Here is a 23,101-nt window from a genome sequence, read left to right as displayed (position 1 = left end):
CTCTGACGTCCTAGTGGATGCTGGGGACTCCGTCAGGACCATGGGGATTATACCAAAGCTCCCAAACGGGCGGGAGAGTGCGGATGACTCTGCAGCACCGAATGAGAGAACTCCAGGTCCTCTTTAGCCAGGGTATCAAATTTGTAGAATTTTACAAACGTGTTCTCCCCCGACCACGTAGCTGCTCGGCAGAGTTGTAATGCCGAGACCCCTCGGGCATCCGCCCAGGATGAGCCCACCTTCCTTGTGGAATGGGCCTTGACAGATTTAGGCTGTGGCAGGCCTGCCACAAAATGTGCAAGTTGAATTGTGCTACAAATCTAACGAGCAATCGTCTGCTTAGAAGCAGGAGCACCCAGCTTGTTGGGTGCATACAGTATAAACAGCGAGTCAGATTTTCTGACTCCAGCCGTCCTTGAAATATATATTTTCAATGCCCTGACAACGTCCAGCAACTTGGAATCCTCCAAATCGCTAGTAGCCGCAGGCACCACAATAGGCTGGTTCAGGTGAAACGCTGACACCACCTTAGGCAGAAAATGAGGACGCGTCCGCAGTTCTGCCCTGTCCGAATGGAAAATCAGATATGGGCTTTTAAACGATAAAGCCGCCAATTCTGACACTCTCCTGGCTGAAGCCAGGGCCAGTAGCATGGTTACTTTCCATGTAAGATATTTCAAATCCGCCGATTTGAGTGGCTCAAACCAATGGGATTTGAGAAAATCCAAAACTACATTAAGGTCCCACGGAGCCACTGGGGGCACAACCGGGGGCTGTATATGTAGTACTCCTTTTACAAAAGTCTGGACTTCAGAAACTGAAGCCAATTCTTTCTGGAAGAAAATTGACAGGGCCGAAATTTGAACCTTAATGGACCCCAATTTGAGGCCCATAGACAATCCTGTTTGCAGGAAATGTAGGAATCGACCCAATTGAAATTCCTCCGTGGGGGCCTTCCTGGCCTCACACCACGCAACATATTTTCTCCAAATGCGGTGATAATGTTGTGCAGTCACCTCCTTCCTGGCTTTTACCAGTGTAGGAATGACCTCTTCCGGAATGCCTTTTTCCCTTAGAATTCGGCGTTCAACCGCCATGCCGTCAAACGCAGCCGCGGTAAGTCTTGGAATAGACACGGTCCCTGCTGAAGCAGGTCCCGTCTTAGAGGTAGAGGCCACGGATCTTCCGTGAGCATCTCCTGAAGTTCCGGGTACCAAGTTCTTCTTGGCCAATCCGGAGCCACGAGTATCGTTCTTACTCCCCTTTGCCGTATAATTCTCAGTACTTTTGGTATGAGAGGCAGAGGAGGAAACACATACACTGACTGGAACACCCACGGTGTTACCAGAGCGTCCACAGCTATTGCCTGAGGGTCTCTTGACCTGGCGCAATACCTGTCCAGTTTTTTGTTGAGGCGAGACGCCATCATGTCCACCTTTGGTTTTTCCCAACGGTTCACAATCATGTGGAAGACTTCTGGATGAAGTCCCCACTCTCCCGGGTGTAGATCGTGTCTGCTGAGGAAGTCTGCTTCCCAGTTGTCCACTCCCGGAATGAACACTGCTGACAGTGCTATCACATGATCTTCCGCCCAGCGAAGAATCCTTGCAGCTTCTGCCATTGCTCTCCTGCTTCTTGTGCCGCCCTGTCTGTTTACGTGGGCGACTGCCGTGATGTTGTCCGACTGGATCAACACCGGCTGACCCTGAAGCAGGGGTTTTGCCAGGCTTAGAGCATTGTAAATCGCTCTTAGCTCCAGTATATTTATGTGAAGAGACATCTCCAGGCTTGACCATACTCCCTGGAAGTTTCTTCCCTGTGTGACCGCTCCCCAGCCTCTCAGACTGGCATCCGTGGTCACCAGGACCCAGTCCTGTATGCCGAATCTGCGGCCCTCTAACAGATGAGCACTCTGCAACCACCACAGAAGAGACACCCTTGTCCGTGGCGATAAGGTTATCCGCTGATGCATCTGCAGATGTGATCCGGACCATTTGTCCAGCAGATCCCACTGAAAAGTTCGTGCGTGGAATCTGCCGAATGGAATCGCTTCGTAAGAAGCCACCATCTTTCCCAGGACTCTTGTGCATTGATGCACAGACACTTTCCCTGGTTTTAGGAGGTTCCTGACAAGTTCGGATAACTCCCTGGCTTTCTCCTCCGGAAGAAACACCTTTTTCTGAACCGTGTCCAGAATCATTCCCAGGAACAGCAGACGTGTCGTCGGGGTCAATTGAGATTTTGGAAAATTCAGAATCCACCCGTGCTGTTGCAGCACTATTTGGGTTAGTGCTACTACGTCCTCCAGCTGTTCCCTGGACCTTGCCCTTATCAGGAGATCGTCCAAGTAAGGGATAATTAATACGCCTTTTCTTCGCAGAAGAAACATCATTTCGGCCATTACCTTGGTAAAGACCCGAGGTGCCGTGGACAATCCAAACGGCAGCGTCTGAAACTGATGACAGTTTTGCACCACGAACCTGAGGTACCCTTGATGTGAAGGGCAAATTGGGACATGCAGGTAAGCATCCTTGATGTCCAGGGACACCATAAAGTCCCCTTCTTCCAGATTCGCTATCACTGCTCTGAGTGACTCCATCTTGAACTTGAATTTTTTTATGTACAGGTTCAAGGATTTCAGATTTAGAATAGGTCTTACCGAGCCGTCCAACTTCGGTACCACAAATAGTGTGGAATAATACCCCTTTCCCTGTTGTAGGAGGGGTACCTTGACTATCACCTGCTGAGAATACAGCTTGTGAATGGCTTCCAATACCGTCGCCCTGTCTGAGGGAGACGTTGGCAGAGCAGACTTTAGGAACCGGCGAGGGGGAGACTTCTCGAATTCCAACCTGTAACCCTGAGATACTATCTGCAGGATCCAGGGGTCCACCTGTGAGTGAGCCCACTGTGCGCTGAAATTCTTGAGTCGACCCCCCACCGCCCCTGAGTCCGCTTGTAAAGCCCCAACGTCATGCTGAGGGCTTTGCAGAAGCCGGGGGGGGGGGGCTTCTGCTCGTGGGAAGAAGCTGCTTGGTGCACTCTCTTACCCTTTCCTTTGCCTCGGGGCAAATATGACTGTCCTTTCGCCCGCTTGTTCCTATAGGAACGAAAGGACTGCGGCTGAAAAGACGGTGTCTTTTTCTGTTGGGAGGGGACCTGAGGTAAAAAGGTGGATTTCCCGGCTGTTGCCGTGGCCACCAAATCCGATAGACCGACCCCAAATAATTCCTCCCCCTTATACGGCAATACTTCCATATGCCGTTTGGAATCCGCATCACCTGACCATTGTCGCGTCCATAAACTTCTTCTGGCAGATATGGACATCGCACTTACTCTCGATGCCAGAGTGCAAATATCCCTCTGAGCATCTCGCATATAAAGAAAAGCATCCTTTAATTGCTCTAAAGTCAATAAAATACTGTCCCTATCTAGGGTATCAATATTTTCAGTCAGGGAATCCGACCAAACCACCCCAGCACTGCACATCCATGCAGAGGCGATGACTGGTCGCAGTATAACACCAGTATGAGTGTATATACTTTTCAGGGTAGTTTCCAGCCTCCTATCCGCTGGATCCTTGAGGGCGGCCGTTTCTGGAGACGGTAACGCCACTTGTTTTGATAAGCGTGTGAGCGCCTTATCCACCCTAGGGGGTGTTTCCCAGCGCGCCCTAACCTCTGGCGGGAAAGGATATAATGCCAATAACTTCTTTGAAATTAGCAGTTTTCTATCGGGGTTAACCCACGCTTCATCACACACTTCATTCAATTCGTCTGATTCAGGAAAAACTACAGGTAGTTTTTTCAGACCCCACATAATACCCCTTTTTGTGGTTCATGCAGTATCAGAGATATGCAAAGCCTCCTTCATTGCCGTGATCATATAACGTGTGGCCCTACTGGAAAATACGTTTGTTTCTTCACCGTCGACACTAGATTCGGTGTCCGTGTCTGGGTCTGTGTCGACCGACTGAGGTAAGGGGCGTTTTACAGCCCCTGACGGTGTCTGAGACGCCTGTACAGGTACTAACTGGTTTTCCGGCCGTCTCATGTCGTCAACTGATTTTTGTAATGTGCTGACATTATCACGTAATTCCATAAACAAAGCCATCCATTCCGGTGTCGACTCCCTAGGGGGTGACATCACCATTACCGGCAATTGCTCCGCCTCCACACCAACATCGTCCTCATACATGTCGACACACACGTACCGACACACAGCAGACACACAGGGAATGCTCTTATCGAAGACAGGACCCCACTAGCCCTTTGGGGAGACAGAGGGAGAGTTTGCCAGCACACACCCAAGCGCTATAAATATATAGGAACAACCCTATAGAAGTGTTGTCTCCCTTATAGCAGCTTATTATATATCAAAAACGCCAAGAAAAAGTGCCCCCCCCTCTCTGTTTTACCCTGTTTCTGTAGTGCAGTGCAGGGGAGAGTCCTGGGAGCCTTCCTCGCAGCGGAGCTGAGCAGGAAAATGGCGCTGTGTGCTGAGGAGATAGGCCCCGCCCCCTATTTCGGCGGGCTCTTCTCCGGAGTTTGAGAGACCTGGCAGGGGTTAAATACATCCATATAGCCCCAGGGGCTATATGTGATGTATTTTTTAGCCAGAATAAGGTATTCTCATTGCTGCCCAGGGCGCCCCCTGCAGCGCCCTGCACCCTCCGTGACCGCTGGTGTGAAGTGTGTGACAACAATGGCGCACAGCTGCAGTGCTGTGCGCTACCTCATGAAGACTGAAAAGTCTTCTGCCGCCGGTTTCTGGACCTCTTCGCTTTTCGGCATCTGCAAGGGGGTCGGCGGCGCGGCTCCGGGACCGGACTCCATGGCTGGGCCTGTGTTCGATCCCTCTGGAGCTAATGGTGTCCAGTAGCCTAAGAAGCCAATCCATCCTGCACGCAGGTGAGTTCACTTCTTCTCCCCTAAGTCCCTCGTTGCAGTGAGCCTGTTGCCAGCAGGACTCACTGTAAAATAAAAAACCTAAAAACTTTTTCTAAGCAGCTCTTTAGGAGAGCCACCTAGATTGCACCCTGCTCGGACGGGCACAAAAACCTAACTGAGGCTTGGAGGAGGGTCATAGGGGGAGGAGCCAGTGCACACCACCTGATCCTAAAGCTTTATTTTTGTGCCCTGTCTCCTGCGGAGCCACTAATCCCCATGGTCCTGACGGAGTCCCCAGCATCCACTAGGACGTCAGAGAAAGGATTTACCGGTAGGTATTAAAATCCTGTTTTCTCATACGTACTAGAGGATGCTGGGGTCCACTTCAGTACCATGTAGTTATAACAAAGCTCCAGTACGGGCCGGAGAGTGCGGATGACCAGGGCCATCTTAACAGCAGTGTGGGCCCCTGGGCACAGCAATGCACTGGGGCTCCTATCCGTCCTTCAGCTGTAAGGGTGGGGGTGCTATCAGCGGCAGCTTTGATGTCCCGCGGGTGGTAGGAGGTGTTCTATATTCCGCTCAGCATGTAGGACCTGGAGAAGTAATTTCTGCTAATTATTCCTTTACTGCACAGATGGGGTGGGAGGGAGAGCACTAAACTGTAGAAGGGGACATTGGGCTGAATGAAGAGGCCCTGGTACATGACTACCAGGGTGGTAGAGGGTGTTTAATATGTAGGGGAGGGGTGGACAGTGGAGTGGGCTTAATATTCATCATTTTTCGGTGGGAGGGTGGCTTGCTTGACTGCAAATATCTCAAGTTCCTGGAAAAAGATTTCTTAGCTTTGAATGGGATAACAAATTAGAGAGTCCCACCTTTCAGGAGGTGCTGGGGACTTGGGTATCAGAGTTCAGGAGCCAGAGCAATCCACTGACGAATATATAAAACTGCATACCAGGCGTGTGGAGCTGGAGCAGGGACCAGCTGCTGGAAGGCTGATATCTCTGGTTCTGGGCATGGCAGAGACAAGCTACCAGTGTTCACCGAAAGGGGAGAGTCCCAGCTATTGGAGTATACCCTCAGAAAAACTCTAAGTCAAACATATCCTGAGATATATGGCTGGGAAGAGCAATTAACAGTCTCAGATGGGGAACACTGCTTTGAAGTCGGATATCTCCGGTTCCCTAGGGACGATTTTCAAAAATATGGTACCCCTGGAAAGAGGGGACCCTCAGCTATCAGCCTAGGGCCCTTATACTCCTGGGGCCCTTGGGCAAGTGCCCACTATGCCCATACGAAAAGACGGCCCTGCGGATGACCCTGCAGCACCGATTGACCAAACTTTAGGTCCTCATCGGCCAAGGTGTCAAACTTGTAAAACTTAGCAAACGTGTTTGTCCCTGACCAAGTAGCTGCTCGGCAAAGTTGTAATGCCAAGACCCCCTGGGCAGCCGCCCAGGATGAGCCCACCTTTCTAGAAGAATGGACATTCACCGAATTCGGTATCGGCAATCCTGCCGTGGAATGAGCCTGCTGAATCGTACCTCTGATCCAGCGCGCAATATACTGCTTAGAAGCAGGACACCCAATCTTGTTTGGAGCATACAGGACAAACAGAGCCTCTGTTTTCCGTATTCGAGCTGTTCTAGCGACATAAATTCTCAAAGCTCTGACCACATCCAGAGACTTCGAACCAGCGAAGGTGTCAGTAGCCACTGGCACCACAATAGGTTGGTTTATATGGAAAGAAGAAACCACCTTTGGAAGAAATTGCTGATGAGTTCTTAACTCAGCCCTATCTTCATGGAAGATCAAGTAAGGGCTCTTGTGAGACAAGGCCCCTAACTCAGACACCCTCCTTGCGGATGCCAAGGCCAACAGCATGACCACTTTCCAAGTGAGAAACTTCAGCTCTATCTCCTGGAGAGACTCAAACCAATCCGATTGAAGTAACTGCAACACCACATTAAGATCCCATGGTGCCACAGGAGGCACAAATGGAGGTTGGACGTGTAGAACCCCTTTCACGAACGTCTGAACTTCGGGTAGGGAGGCCAATTGTTTCTGAAAGAAAACGGATAAGGCCGAAATCTGGACCTTGATTGAACCCAATCATAGGCCAGCATCCATACCCGCCTGAAGAAAATGGAGAAAAGGTCCTAACTGAATCTCTTCCGTTGGAGCCTTCTTGGTTTCACACCAAGACACATATTTTCTCCAAATACGGTGGTAATGTCTAGATGTTACTCCTTTCCTGGCCTGAATAAGCGTGGGAATGACTTCTTTGGGAATACCCTTTCGGGCTAGGATCCGGCGCTCAACAGCCATGTCGTCAAATGTAGCCGCGGAAAGTCTTGATACACGCACGGCCCCTGCTGCAGCAGGTCCTCGTAAAGAGGAAGAGGCCAAGGATCTTCTATGAGCAACTCCTGAAGATCTGGATACCAAACCCTCCTTGGCCAGTCTGGGACAATGAGGATCGCTCGAACCCCTGTTCTTCTTATGAGCTTGAGAACTTTCGGTATGAGTGGAAGTGGAGGGAAGACATACACCGACCGAAACACCCACTGGGTCACTAGTGCATCCACTGCTATTGCTTGAGGGTCTCTCGACCTGGAAAAATATCTCTAAAGCTTCTTGTTGAGACGAGATGCCAACATGTCTACTTGAGGAACTCCCCAAAGACCTGTCACCTCTGCGAAGACTTCTTGGTGGAGGCCCCATTCTCCTGGATGGAGATCGTGTCTGCTGAGGAAGTCTCCTTCCCAGTTGTCCACTCCCGGAATTAAAAAAAGATCTTTGTCACCTCTGCCATCGCCGCTCTGCTTTCCGTTCCGCCCTGACGGTTTATGTACGCGACTGCTGTTAAATTGTCCGACTGGATCTGTACGGGTTGATCTTGAAGAAGATGCACCGCCTGTAGATGGCCGTTGTAAATGGCTCTCAACTCCAGAACGTTTATGTGAAGACAAGTTTCCTGACTTGACAATCTTCCTTGGAAGCTTTCCCCCTGTGTGATTGCGCCCCAGCCTTGGAGACTTGCATCCGCGGTTACTAGGACCCAGTCCTGAATCCCGAACCTGCGTCCCTCTAGGAGGTGAGAACTGTGTAGCCACCACAGGAGCGAAATTCTGGCTTTGGATGACAGGATTATCCTCTGATGCATGTGTAGATGGGATCCGGACCACTTGTCCAACAGATCCCACTGGAAAAAAGTAAGCCTTCTCTTGTGGTAAAGGAGGGGGCTCCATAACTTCCAATACCGCCTTTATAGCAACGATCATGTACTGAATGTTCTTTGCTAACTTTGGATCTATTCCCCTGGAATCACTAGTGTCAACACAGGAATCAGAGTCCGTGTCGTTATCAGTTTGTACTACTTGTGCAAATGACCTTTTATGTGACCCAGAGGGGTTCCCTGTGGATGAAAAAGCAGAACTATTAAAAATCACATCTTCAACAGATTTTCTCCAGTGTTCTGCATGAGTCAGACTTATCTAATCTCTTACTGATATGATTCACACTATCACGTAATTCTTTCACCCATTCAGGCTCTTGGTGTGACGGCAGCGCCACCACATTTCAACTCTGTGTCCCTAAAATGGCTCCCTCAGGGGAAGAGCTCCCTGCCTCAGACATGTCACACACGTGCACAATCACACCACTGACACTCCGGGGCTTCAGGGCACAGACCCACCGTAAAATCTGTCAGAGGGACACAGAAAGGAATTGCCAGTCCACAACTCAGCGCCCAAAGAAAAAATCCATGTGCCGTGTACTTTGTACACAGAGACAAAAATCCCTGTGTCGCATACTTTGAACACACAGACTTTCCGTGCTATATATATTGCCAATAATAGGTTATAGTACCACAATATACACTTTCCTCCCCTTTTTGCACCCTGATACTTGATTCAGAAGTGGAGAGGAGGATCAGCGTTTCTTCCCCTGCTGTCTGCTGGAAGAAAATGGCGCTGAGCAGTGTGCTGGCTGCCTGAGGAAGAAGCCCCGCCCCCTTGCAATGGCGCATTTTTCCTCAGCTATTAACTAGATATTTATACTGGCGGGGGTGTGGGATTGTGCCACAGCATCATATGCCACCTTTTGCCAGTGAGAGTAGGTTTCATGCTGCCCAGGGCGCGGTACCTTAAGCCGTCACGATGACCGGAGATCCCTCTCTGCAGACCTCCGGTAATATTACTCACCAGTCTTCTGACTTCTAGCTCTGTTAGGGGGGTGACGGCATGCTGTGGGAGTGAGCGCATAGCCGCAGCTAGTGTTCAGTACCCTTCAGGAGCTAATGGTGTCCTGTCAGCAGAAGCAGAGCCATGAAATTCTTTAGGAAGTTGGTTCCTACTTCTTCCCCCTAAGTCCCATGAAGCAGGGAGACTGTTGCCAGCAGTCTCCCTGAAAATAAAAAACCTAACAAAGTCTTTTAGTGAAACTCAGTAGAGCTCCACTAGAGTGCGACCAGTCTGCCTAGGCACATTTTCTAAACTGAGGTCTGGAGGAGGGGCATAGAGGGAGGAGCCAGTTCACACTCTAGAAAAGTCTTAAAGTGCCCATGGCTCCTGCGGAATCGTCTATACCCCATAGTACTGAAGTGGACCCCAGCATCCTCTAGGATGTATGAGATATATATATATATATATATATATATATATATATATATATATATATCTCCTTACTGTATATATATATATATACATTAAGGGAATTCATAATATATATGGGTAATACAATGTTTTAGTAACTATAGTCCAAAAAAGCAACATTCTCACACATATTACAACAACAAAAGAAAGTATACTAGATATAACATAAATATGAAACCTTGGTCCAGCCATCCACCAACTCCATATCTCCACAAAGGTAAAATACATAGCAACAGAAGGCATACCTGTAAATAACATTAGTAATTTTTGTCTTTGATATTTGCACTGTTGTTCATTACAATATTTGTGTATGTGACACTTGATGCTTCAATAAAACTTGTTTAAAAATAAATAACATTACTACTGTAGACAGTAATAGCGCCTTTTTTTTGTGGCCCCTGCAGTAAAATCACATTGAAAGTTAAACAACCTTACCATAATTCTAGACCATCTTCGAGAAGGTATATGTGTGGTGGCTGTGATACGTCTGTACTCAGCTGAATTACGGGAAGCAGGAATGGATAAACATTCTGACTGTCTCCACCTAAGCCCTGTTTAAAAAAAAAAAAAAAGATGAAAAATATCAAGCAATTTCCCAGAGTCATCTATCAGAAAAATACATCATTTACATGTAGACAACCTTAAGTTCATTTATTTTGAGTCAGGGCATAATGTGTTGCCAGAAATGTACATGGTCATCGTTACTGAAAGAAAAAAACAAAACACCTTTTTCTCACATATAACGTTACAGGATGTCTATGTCCTATACTCCCATCCATTCATTCTCAGCAGTCACGATTCACCTGACTTTCAATCTCTACATCTGCATAGAGACGTTAACGGAAGTCTAAGGTGGAACGAAGCAAATTAATAGCAAAAAATTGTTCTTCTGTACTTTCCCAAGTACATTTTTATATAGTGATATTCAATTGTTATTTTGCTTATATTTGCATTAATACATACAAATTATTTAATTGTGCACTTAGCATGAATTGTTAGATAAAAAAGACTTTTGCTTAACTGTTTGGGGGTCCTAATGACACTGACATTTACAAACGGCAGTAAGTTGGGAAAAAGAAATGCATACTGCAACACTGAACTTCTAACATCTCTTATAACTCTTCATAGTTATTCATGTAAAATTATTTTATGCCTTCAGGATGGATTGTTGTGAATTTGCAGGGAGCCTAAAGACCATTCTTTTTTCATTTTTTTTTTACTGATTATGTGTATGTGTTTTAATGATACTAGCTGGTATGGAACTAGAGTACTCCCAGATGATTACACACACATACATATAATTATTAACTTAAAAGATCCATTTCCGGGGGATCCCTGCAAAATCCCAGTATCCCTCAGATGTAACAAGGAGAGACTCACTATCTCAAGATCTCGATATCTGTCGCAGTCCCTCCTTTTCAGACTGCAAAAGCAGTACCTATGGGTTTCTATGGGGGCAGCTCTACAGGTCGGATTTACAAAACTCCTGATTCCTTCTCCGTTGGTTCCACAGATGCATGTGTCTGACGCTCATGTGAGCCAAAGCCAAACCTGAAAGCAAAGTGCTCGAAGTACCTATTAATTTGCCTCTAGGCATTCGCTTTTACAGAGCTTTTCAGAAGCTCCGCCCCGGTGTCCCAACTTTTAGAAACGCAAGCGGTTATTTTATAACCACATTGTGAGCTGGGGTGAAATTTTCTTACCACAACTGCGTTTATATGCAGTTGTTAGTAAATGTGCCCCACAGACTTGTTGTTCCCCCTCTTTTTTTCTCTCTGTTCATTACAGATGCATTTAATTGTAATTCTAATGTAATAAAGTGTTTGTTCTTCTATTTAATGATATTACTCACTGGGACAGTTCTGTATATTGATCTACAGAACAATTAAAAATAAAAAAAAATCCTGTTTGGACACAGACCAATAGTCTGGGTTATCGTTTGTTTCTAGTTTTCTAGATTTGTCTTTCTAAAACAGAGATATATACAGGTTGAGTATCCCATATCCAAATATTCCGAAATACGGAATATTCCGAAATACGGACTTTTTTGAGTGAGAGTGAGATAGTGAAACCTTTGTTTTTTGATGACTCAATGTACACAAACTTTGTTTAATACACAAAGTTATTAAAAATATTGTATTAAATGACCTTCAGGCTGTGTGTATAAGGTGTATATGAAACATAAATGAATTGTGTGAATGTACACACACTTTGTTTAATGTACAAAGTTATAAAAAAATATTGGCTAAAATGACCTTCAGGCTGTGTGTATAAGGTGTATATGAAACATAAATGCATTCTGTGCTTAGATTTAGGTCCCATCACCATGACATCTTATTATGGTATGCAATTATTCCAAAATACGGAAAAATCCGATATCCAAAATACCTCTGGTCCCAAGCATTTTGGATAAGGGATACTCAACCTCTAATAGTTTGGGCTTGTGCCCTGCATATACCATCTGAGGGGACATAATAAATAGGTAGCAAACACAACAAGTACAATTTACACATTTACAGGTATATTACTGTTAGGGGTGATGTAATGCATGTATTTTCATGTAACAACACTCACAAACCTCATCCTACAGTTGTAGAATGATTATGGTTAGTGATATTTAGCCAAGGCGTGACTCTGATTTAGCTTTCTAGGAGGGATTGTAATTGCTCCCAGAAAACCCATTTGGATCACTATTATGAGAGCTCACAGTACAGATATAGAAAAGGACATAGGGGGTAATTTCGAGTTGATTGTACGCTGACGATTTTTGCAGTGCAGCGATCAGGTAAAAAAAAACAGCAAAACTGCGCATGCGTATGCACCGCAATGCGCACGCGCATTTTACCGGTACAAACAGCATTGTTGCTGTGCAATGCTTCTAGCGACGATTCCATTCGCACAGCCGATCTCAAGGAGATTGACTGGAAGAGGGCGTTTATGGGTGTCAACTGACCGTTTTCTGGGAGTGGTAGGGAAAACGCAGGCCTGACCAGGCGTTTGCAGGGTGGGTATCTAACGTCAATTCCGGGACCTCCGTCGCTGGAATCATCGCACAGGATAAGTAACTACGGGGCTGGGCTGGTTTTGCACAAAATGTTTTTGTACCACTCGGCTGCACATGCGATCGCACACTTGCAAAGCGAAAATACACTCCCCCGTGGACGGCGACAATGCGTTTGCACGGCTGCTAAAAGTAGCTAGCGAGCAATCAACTCGGAATGAGGGCCATAGAGTCCATAAGTTGCATGCAGTGGGGTCACCTTGCACAGGTTATAAACAGAAATTACAGCAAAGATTTAAAAAAAAAAGTTGAGAGTAAAAATGTTCTTATTGCATTGACCGTTTGTAAAACATTCTGCACATTTAAATTACAGGAGTCTCCCATATCAAAAATACAGAATATTCCAAAATATGGATTTTTTTTTTAGTGCGACTGAGATAGTGTCACTTTTGATTTCTGATGGCTCAATGTACACAACCTTTGTTTAAAGCACACAATTATTAACAATATTGTATAAAATTGCCTTCAGGCTCTGGGCGGAATCCTATTAGCAGAAGTACTTTCCCGCTACTAATAGGATCAACGAGGGCTATCCTATTAGCCCAGATGCCGACATTGTTTTCTCCCGATGCCGGCAGTTATCGGGGATTATGCTTCGATTTATCCCTGATCCCATGTGTTATCACACGATCGCGGGTCCAATTTCGGCTGATAAAAACTATAATTGGAGACCATGATAATGACCATCGGTCAAACATTGCGTTATCCGGTCATTTCTACAGAGCCGAAGGAGCATCGGGGGTACTAGGATAGCGCCCGATATGTATATAAAATATAACTGCATCCTGTCTTTAGACTGTGTCCCATCCCTAAGTATCTCATTATGGTATGCAAATATTCCAAAATACAGAAATATTCGAAATCCAAAATACTACTGGTCCCAAGTATTTTGAAAATGGGAGACGCAACCTGTATTGCTAAACATGTTTATGCATGTACACAAAATGTTGGAGCATAAAGTAAATAAAAATCATCCATAAGAGAGACTTGCCTACACTCCCCTCACACACTTTCTTAACTCACACAGCCTACTGGACCCACTTCAGTCAGGATTTCGTGCCCAACACTCCTCAGAGACAGCACTGACTAAGGTAGTGAATGATTTGGTCACTGCTAAATCTAAAGGACATTACTCACTACTTATTCTCCTTGATCTTTCTGCTGCTTTTGACACTGTTGACCACTCTCTTCTCATACAAACACTACAATCCCTAGGTATTCAGGACACAGCCCTTTCTTGGTTCTCATCCTACCTATCTAATCGCTCCTTCAGTGTTAGTTTCTCTGATTCCACCTCCTCTTCGCCACCTCTCTCAGTTGGAGTACCGCAAGGCTTAGTCTTAGGTCTTCTGCTTTTCTCTATCTATACCTCATCTCTTGGTAAACTAATCAGCTCTTTCGGAATTCAGTACCATCTGTATGTGGATGATACTCAAATCTACCTATCCTAACCAGATTTGTCACCATCTGTATTGGGCCGTGTCACTGAATGCCTTTCTGCCATTTCATCTTGGATGACATCTCGCCACCTCAAACTTAATATTTCCAAAACAGAATTAATTATATTTCCACTGGCCAATAGCAGTTAGCAGTTACCAACTTGATATCTCTATCACTGTTGATAACTCAGCAATCATTGATTATTGTAATAGTCTCCTGACTGGTCTTCCTAAACATAGGCTCTCACCACTGCAATCCATTTTGAATGCAGCGCGAGGCTAATCTTCCTCACTAGGCGTTCCCTCGTCTGCAGATCCACTCTGTCAGTCCCTCCATTGGTTACCTGTATTCTACCCTATTACATATAAAATACTTTTACTTACATACAAGGCCATTAACCAAACTACACCAACATACATCTCTTCACTTATCTCAAAATATCTCCCTACCCGACCTCTCCGCTCTGCACAAGATCTGAGTCTCTTACCACACGAATTACTTGTTCACACTCAAAATTACAGGACTTTATCCGGGTTTCACCAACTCTGTGGAATGCCCTCCCAGGCACAATAAGACTCACCTCTAGTCTCCAAACCTTTAAACATTCCCTGAAAACTCACTTCTTCAGACAAGCCTATCAAATTCCAGAACCACCCACATAACCTTCAGTGCTTCCCTATCTAATTACATCCTCTCTGTACAGTCCACATAACATCACATATCTTGTCTTTCTTTACTCTCACACCCTCTTGACCCTTGGCCAACAATGGGGGTAATTCTGAGTTGATTGCAGCAGGAACTTTGTTAGCAGTTGGGCAAAACCATGTGCACTGTAGGGGAGGCAGATATAACATGTGCAGAGAGAGATAGATTTGGGTGTGGTGAGTTAAATCTGCAATCTAAATTGCAGTGTAAAAGTAAAGCAGCCAGTATTTACCCTGCACAGAAACAAAATAACCCACCCAAATCTAACTCTCTCTGCAAATGTTATATCTGCCCCCCTGCAGTGCACATGGTTTTGCCCAACTGCTAAAAAATTTCCTGCTGCGATCAACTTGGAATTACCCCCATTGCTGGGTGATCATATCAAACAACCCATTAAGAACCTAGCAATCTGGTGAACCATTATGCAAGAGGTAGCATCTATCCTTGTGAATCAATGTCTATTTCCCTATAGATTGTAAGCTTGCGAGCAGGGCCTTCCTACCGCTATGTCTGTCTGTGGTTACCCAGTTTTGATCTATTACTGTTGTTCCCCAGTTTTGTTCTATTACTGTTGTTCTAATTGTAAAGCGCAACAGAATATGCTGCGCTATATAAGAAACGGTTAATAAATAAATAATAAGTGATGTGTACCTTAACCAGATGAATTAATGTTGTCAGAATTGCACATCTTAGCATATTGTGATCTTCGCTTTGTTTCCAGAGCAGAGGTAAGTACTGGACAAGACTGCCAATGAAAGGCCGGATCTACACACAAAATATAAGATAAAACACATTACATTGTCACTGTCCAACCATAAACATGACACTGCATGGTAAATGGCACACAACAACCATATATGTATCACATTTGCAAACTGTTACAGGATACAATTAAAATGATAAGACAAAAAAAATAGCCACTGGAAATTATAATGGCAAGTGTTTATGTCAGAGACCTCAGGACATTTTAGAACAGCATAAATTCCAGCAAATGATCCCGGAAAAAACAGTAATATTTTTAAGAAGTTGTTATATATCACTAGTCACATAATGTGTAGCAATAACTAAAATGAAGTGTTTCCCAAAGATAGAACCATTTTTTACAGGAAGCTTTAATTGGAGATGGCATAAATTGTACAATTGAAAAAACCCCATAAGGTGCCGGCATTACGACGGTTTCTCTGGCATCAAGCGGCCACCAACATCGCATAGAGGTGCGCAGGAAAATGTGTGATGTTGAGGTGCCATATTAAGTAGCAATGTGTACAGCTGGGGAATGGGGGTGAGGAATGGGGCTAAGGTTAAGCCGTCACACCTACAGATGAGACTTTTATGTCCATTGCTGAGAGTACAATAGAACAGAGCCATATAATTCACCAGGGCAACGGAAATAAATTATATAATTCAGCAACTGAAACGCACAGAAATAAAAAAGATAAAGCAAAGTATTTAGTAAAAGATGTAAACATCAAAATAATCCTAAATAAAAATGTATTACATCAAAATAATCTTAACATGGACACCTCCCTATAGGTAAAGGAGAAAGAAAACTACAAATTAGCACCTTTGGTTGACAACACATTACATAACCCTTTCTATCTATTCCAATCATTCCTGGCCCAGATTATACTACCCGTTCCTTACATTCAGTCACACTGTACTGTTCCCATTACCTGCATGTTCACCCTCTCTATGACACAGGACAGGACGTGCAGCACCTGCATCTTTGTGTCACATTCTGTCACTTGCTGAAGCAGATGGAAAAGCATACTGAAGGTGGACTCCAGATACTGAAATAGGAGATTATTAGAATAATTACATTTAGTGCAAGCAAGAAAATGTATGACTAATCAAATGCAAATTTATTTTGATTAGTCGCCTCAGCACTCGTTTTCCACTCTACGTCCTATTCACTACAAACAGAGTGCGAGCCTGGGCCATTGTTAGTGTTTGGCTATGTCGATGTTGAAATGTGTAGTTGTGAGAGGGTTTTGGTTTTTTAAATAGATGACCTGAAATAGAAATGCTAAAAATCATGCATTAAAGAGTATTGCAAGAAAAATCAACATAAAACGTGGAGATGTATGATCTCATATAGTATATGAGTTTAACCGCTTGATTGCTAAGGATGAGCAGGACTTGACATCTATAAGAGCCCCAACAAAGCTAAGGATGAGCAACCAGACTTTGCCACCTTACCTCCCAGAAAGATAAGTTACTCACATTAGAAACAGATAAGTATTCTGTTTCAATATATCATGCCCAATAGTAATATTTGTCTGGTAATTAAAAGTCTTTGAGCTGTGTAGCCTGGAGGCAGCAGCATCGTGCCACTGAGGCGCGTGGCCACAACATCTTGGTGGTATGGCTCCATCTCCTCTGCAAGAACGGGTACTTTTTACCCACCTCCGGTCCAAAGCACATAAAATAAGAATTTACTTACCGATAATTCTATTTCTCATAGTCCGTAGTGGATGCTGGGACTCCGTAAGGACCATGGGGAATAGCGGCTCCGCAGGAGACTGGGCACAAAAGTAAAAGCTTGAACTAGCTGGTGTGCACTGGCTCCTCCCCCTATGACCCTCCTCCAAGCCTCAGTTAGGATACTGTGCCCGGACGAGCGTACATAATAAGGAAGGATATTGAATCCCGGGTAAGACTCATACCAGCCACACCAATCACACCGTACAACCTGTGATCTGAACCCAGTTAACAGTATGACAAACGAAGGAGCCTCTGAAAAGATGGCTCACAACAATAATAACCCGAATTTTGTAACAATAACTATATACAAGTATTGCAGACAATCCGCACTTGGGATGGGCGCCCAGCATCCACTACGGACTATGAGAAATAGAATTATCGGTAAGTAAATTCTTATTTTCTCTAACGTCCTAAGTGGATGCTGGGACTCCGTAAGGACCATGGGGATTATACCAAAGCTCCCAAACGGGCGGGAGAGTGCGGATGACTCTGCAGCACCGAATGAGAGAACTCCAGGTCCTCCTCAGCCAGGGTATCAAATTTGTAGAATTTAGCAAACGTGTTTGCCCCTGACAAAGTAGCTGCTCGGCAAAGTTGTAAAGCCGAGACCCCTCGGGCAGCCGCCCAAGATGAGCCCACCTTCCTTGTGGAATGGGCTTTTACAGATTTTGGCTGTGGCAGGCCTGCCACAGAATGTGCAAGCTGAATTGTACTACAAATCCAACGAGCAATCGTCTGCTTAGAAGCAGGAGCACCCAGCTTGTTGGGTGCATACAGGATAAACAGCGAGTCAGATTTCCTGACTCCAGCCGTCCTGGAAATATATATTTTCAGGGCCCTGACTACGTCCAGTAACTTGGAGTCCTCCAAGTCCCTAGTAGCCGCAGGCACCACAATAGGCTGGTTCACGTGAAACGCTGAAACCACCTTTGGGAGAAATTGAGGACGAGTCCTCAATTCTGCCCTATCCGTGTGAAAAATCAGGTAAGGGCTTTTATAAGATAAAGCCGCCAATTCTGAGACACGCCTGGCTGAAGCCAGGGCTAAGAGCATTACCACCTTCCATGTGAGATATTTTAATTCCACAGTGGTGAGTGGTTCAAACCAATGTGATTTTAGGAACCCCAAAACCACATTGAGATCCCAAGGTGCCACCGGGGGCACAAAAGGAGGCTGTATATGCAGTACCCCTTTGACAAACGTCTGGACTTCAGGCACTGAAGCCAGTTCTTTTTGGAAGAAAATCGACAGGGCCGAAATTTGAACCTTAATGGACCCTAATTTTAGGCCCATAGACAGTCCTGTTTGCAGGAAATGTAGGAAGCGACCCAGTTGAAATTCCTCTGTAGGGGCCTCTTTGGCCTCACACCACGCAACATATTTTCGCCAAATGCGGTGATAATGTTTCGCGGTTACATCCTTCCTGGCCTTTATCAGGGTAGGGATGACTTCTTCTGGAATGCCTTTTTCCTTCAGGATCCGGCGTTCAACCGCCATGCCGTCAAACGCAGCCGCGGTAAGTCTTGGAACAGACAAGGTCCCTGCTGGAGCAGGTCCTTTCTTAGAGGTAGAGGCCACGGGTCCTCCGTGAGCATCTCTTAAAGTTCCGGGTACCAAGTCCTTCTTGGCCAATCCGGAACCACGAGTATAGTTCTTACTCCTCTCCTTTTTATGATTCTCAGTACTTTTGGTATGAGAGGCAGAGGAGGGAACACATACACTGACTGGTACACCCATGGTGTTACCAGAGCGTCCACCGCTATTGCCTGAGGGTCCCTTGACCTGGCGCAATATCTGTCTAGTTTTTTGTTGAGACGGGACGCCATCATGTCCACCTTTGGTTTTTCCCAACGGTTTACCATCTCTTGGAAGACTTCTGGATGAAGTCCCCACTCCCCCGGGTGAAGGTCGTGTCTGCTGAGGAAGTCCGCTTCCCAGTTGTCCACTCCCGGAATGAACACTGCTGACAGTGCTATCACATGATTCTCCGCCCAGCGAAGAATCCTTGCAGCTTCTGCCATCGCCCTCCTGCTTCTCGTGCCGCCCTGTCTGTTTACGTGGGCGACTGACGTGATGTTGTCCGATTGGATCAATACCGCCTGACCCTGAAGCAGGGGTTTTGCTTGACTTAGGGCATTGTAAATGGCCCTTAGTTCCAGAATGTTTATATGAAGAGATGTTTCCATGCTTGACCACAAGCCCTGGAATTTTTTTCCCTGTGTGACTGCTCCCCAGCCTCTCAGGCTGGCATCTGTGGTCACCAGGATCCAATCCTGAATGCCGAATCTGCGGCCCTCTAGTAGATGAGCACTCTGCAGCCACCACAGAAGAGACACCCTTGTCCTTGGCGACAGGGTTATCCGCTGATGCATCTAAAGATGCGATCCGGACCATTTGTCCAGAAGATCCCACTGAAACGTTCTTGCATGGAATCTTCCGAATGGAATCGCTTCGTAAGAAGCCACCATTTTTCCCAGGACCCTCGTGCACTGATGCACTGACACCTGGCCTGGTTTTAGGAGATTCCTGACTAGCTCGGATAACTCCCTGGCCTTCTCCTCTGGGAGAAACACCTTTTTCTGGACTGTGTCCAGAATCATTCCTAGGAACAGGAGACGTGTCGTTGGAATCAGCTGCGATTTTGGAATATTTAGAATCCACCCGTGCTGACGTAACACTAACTGAGATAGTGCTACTCCGACTTGTAACTGTTCCCTGGACCTTGCCCTTATCAGGAGATCGTCCAAGTAAGGGATAATTAAAACGCCTTTTCTTCGAAGAAGAATCATCATTTCGGCCATTACCTTGGTAAAGACCCGAGGTGCCGTGGACAATCCAAACGGCAGCGTCTGAAACTGATAATGACAGTTTTGTACTACAAACCTGAGGTACCCTTGGTGAGAAGGGTAGATTGGGACGTGGAGATAAGCATCTTTGATGTCCAGAGACACCATATAGTCCCCTTCTTCCAGGTTTGCTATCACTGCTCTGAGTGACTCCATCTTGAATTTGAACCTCTTTATGTAAGTGTTCAAGGATTTTAGATTTAAAATTGGTCTCACCGAGCCGTCCGGCTTCGGTACCACAAACAGCGTGGAATAATACCCCTTTCCCTGTTGTAGGAGAGGTACCTTGATTATCACCTGCTGGGAATACAGCTTGTGAATGGCTTCCAAAACTGCCTCCCTGTTGGAGGGAGACTTTGGTAGAGCAGACTTCAGGAACCGGCGAGGGGGAGACGTCTCGAATTCCAGTTTGTACCCCTGTGATACTACCTGCAGAATCCAGGGGTCCACTTGCGAGTGAGCCCACTGCGCGTTGAAATTTTTGAGACGGGCCCCCACCGTGTCCGAGTCCGCTTGTAAAGCCCCAGCGTCATGCTGAAGACTTGGCAGAAGCAGAGGAGGGCTTCTGCTCCTGGGAAGAGGCTGCCTGGTGCAGTCTTTTTCCTCTTCCTCTGCCCCGGGGCAGAAATGAGTGGCCTTTTGCCCGCCTGTACTTATGGGAACGAAAGGACTGAGTTTGAAAAGACGGTGTCTTTTTCTGCTGAGAGGTGACCTGGGGTAAAAAGGTGGACTTTCCGGCCGTTGCCGTGGCCACCAGGTCCGATAGACCGGCCCCAAATAACTCCTCCCCTTTAAACGGCAATACTTCCATATGTTGGTTGTAATCCGCATCCCCTGACCACTGTTGCGTCCATAACGCTCTTCTGGCAGAAATGGACATAGCACTCACTCTTGATGCCAGGGTGCAAATATCCCTCTGTGCATCACGCATATATAGTAATGCATCCTTCAAATGCTCTATAGTTAGTAATATACTGTCCCTATCCAGGGTATCAATATTTTCAGTCAGGGAATCCGACCACGCAACTCCAGCACTGCACATCCAGGCTGATGCGATTGCTGGTCGCAGTATAACACCAGTATGTGTGTATATACCCTTCAGGATATTTTCCAGCCTTCTATCCGCTGGTTCTTTGAGGGCGGCCGTATCAGGAGACGGTAACGCTACTTGTTTAGATAAACGTGTGAGCGCTTTATCTACTCTAGGGGGTGTTTCCCAACGCGCCCCCTAACCTTCCGTGTCTGGGTCTGGGTCGACCCACTGAGGTAACGGGCGTTTTATCGCCCCTGACGGTGTCTGAGACGCCTGGACAGTCACTAATTGATTTGTCGGCTGTCTCATGTCGTCAACAGTTTTTTGAAAAGTGCTGACATTGTCACGTAGTTCTTTAAATACAACCATCCAGTCAGGTGTCGACTCCCTAGGGGGTGACATCACTAATACAGGCAATTGCTCTGCTTCCACATCATTTTCCTCCTCATACATGTCGACACAATCGTACCGACACCCAGCACACACACAGGGAATGCTCTGATAGAGGACAGGACCCCACTAGCCCTTTGGGGAGACAGAGGGAGAGTTTGCCAGCACACACCAGAGCGCTATATATTCATTGCCGTGATCATGTAACGTGTGGACATTACGTTCGTCTTTCGTTCTTCTGGCTCTGTAAGGGGGCCGGCGGCGCGGCTCCGGGACCCATCCAGGCTGAACCTGTGATCGTCCCTCTGGAGCTAATGTCCAGTAGCCTAAGAAACCCAATCCACTCTGCACGCAGGTGAGTTCGTTTCTTCTCCCCTTAGTCCCACGATGCAGTGAGCCTGTTGCCAGCAGGACTCACTGAAAATAAAAAACCTAAAATAAACTTTTACTCTAAGCAGCTCAGGAGAGCCACCTAGCATGCACCCTTCTCGTTCAGGCACAAAAATCTAACTGAGGCTTGGAGGAGAGTCATAGGGGGAGGAGCCAGTGCACACCAGCTAGTTCAAGCTTTTACTTTTGTGCCCAGTCTCCTGCGGAGCCGCTATTCCCCATGGTCCTTACGGAGTCCCAGCATCCACTTAGGACGTTAGAGAAAACACATTACAATATGTCTAGCACAATATTCTTTCTCCACGCCAATGGGTTCCCACAATAGTCTGGAATTCAAAGGTTCTCTATGTCCCTGCCAGATCTAGGACTGATCTCAACAGATGTGTGCCCTTATATACACAATAATGGTGTATCTCAGTTTCCAAGTGATACAAGGACCCAGTTTTGCTATTCCTTCACTATTTCAAGAAATATCATTATGCACTATAAATACACATTTCTCAAAATAGATAGCATAAAGCAAGGATGTTGTTGGTTAATTCTTCTTTGTGGTGTGGCTGGGACAGAAATGTCAACACAAAAGGTGAAACTCCACCATTGGACCATGAGAAATGATGCAGCCAGATGCAGAATAAAGTACATTATTGCAAAATAGTTTTGCAAACTTTGCTCATCTTTTCTAACATAGGGGTAGATACAGAATACTATGGTCACACGTATTATGCCGCTCTCCTTTCTTCGCCTCTTTACCGAGGCAAAGCAGGAAGCAGTAGCAACATGACGTATTAACATCTCGGCTGCTGGAGTGGGAGTGAAAACTCCCCCCCACTGGTGATCCCTGTCACAGTCCACAGCACGTCAGCCTAGTGCTGATGTATTGTCTCGCTGCCCAGGCGGCTTTACTGGGCAAGCGCAAAATTTCGTAACCATCACAAGATCTCCAGTGTGCATCCCAGAGCCCATTGCCACTGACCATTCAAACATGGGCCAGGCACATTGGCGTGCTATCTTGTAGATAGCAGTGCAAATAATGCCAGGGGTGCTATGCTATTTGTCACACACCGCCACAGTAACACATGGGGAAGAAGTGGAATCAGCGCACATAACGTGTTACGTGTTATATACATACCTCTGCTTTAATATAGCATACAAACCTCGTCAACAATGGAGGATTTACTCTAAATAACTGCGGACTGCGACACAAA

General features: G+C 46.1%; 1 protein-coding gene across 7 annotated transcripts in view; it reads right to left on the bottom strand.

Annotated features, from left to right (window-relative positions):
• IPO11 (importin 11) overlaps window positions 1-23,101 on the bottom strand; it is a 1,123,558-nt gene that overhangs the window by 615,116 nt on the left and 485,341 nt on the right. For all 7 annotated transcript variants that reach the window (XM_063963049.1, XM_063963036.1, XM_063963028.1 and 4 more), the window contains exons 19-21: window positions 16,427-16,543; window positions 15,405-15,518; window positions 9,983-10,098 (exon numbers count right to left, since the gene is read on the bottom strand). In XM_063963049.1, coding sequence (XP_063819119.1) covers window positions 9,983-10,098; window positions 15,405-15,518; window positions 16,427-16,543 — 347 coding nt within the window. The remainder of the gene's footprint in view (window positions 1-9,982; window positions 10,099-15,404; window positions 15,519-16,426; window positions 16,544-23,101) is intronic.

Source organism: Pseudophryne corroboree, chromosome 1 (genome assembly GCF_028390025.1).
Source record: "Pseudophryne corroboree isolate aPseCor3 chromosome 1, aPseCor3.hap2, whole genome shotgun sequence".
Lineage (NCBI taxonomy): Eukaryota > Metazoa > Chordata > Amphibia > Anura > Myobatrachidae > Pseudophryne > Pseudophryne corroboree.
Note: the sequence above shows the minus strand (reverse complement) of the source record. Positions and strands in the feature narration are given on the sequence as shown.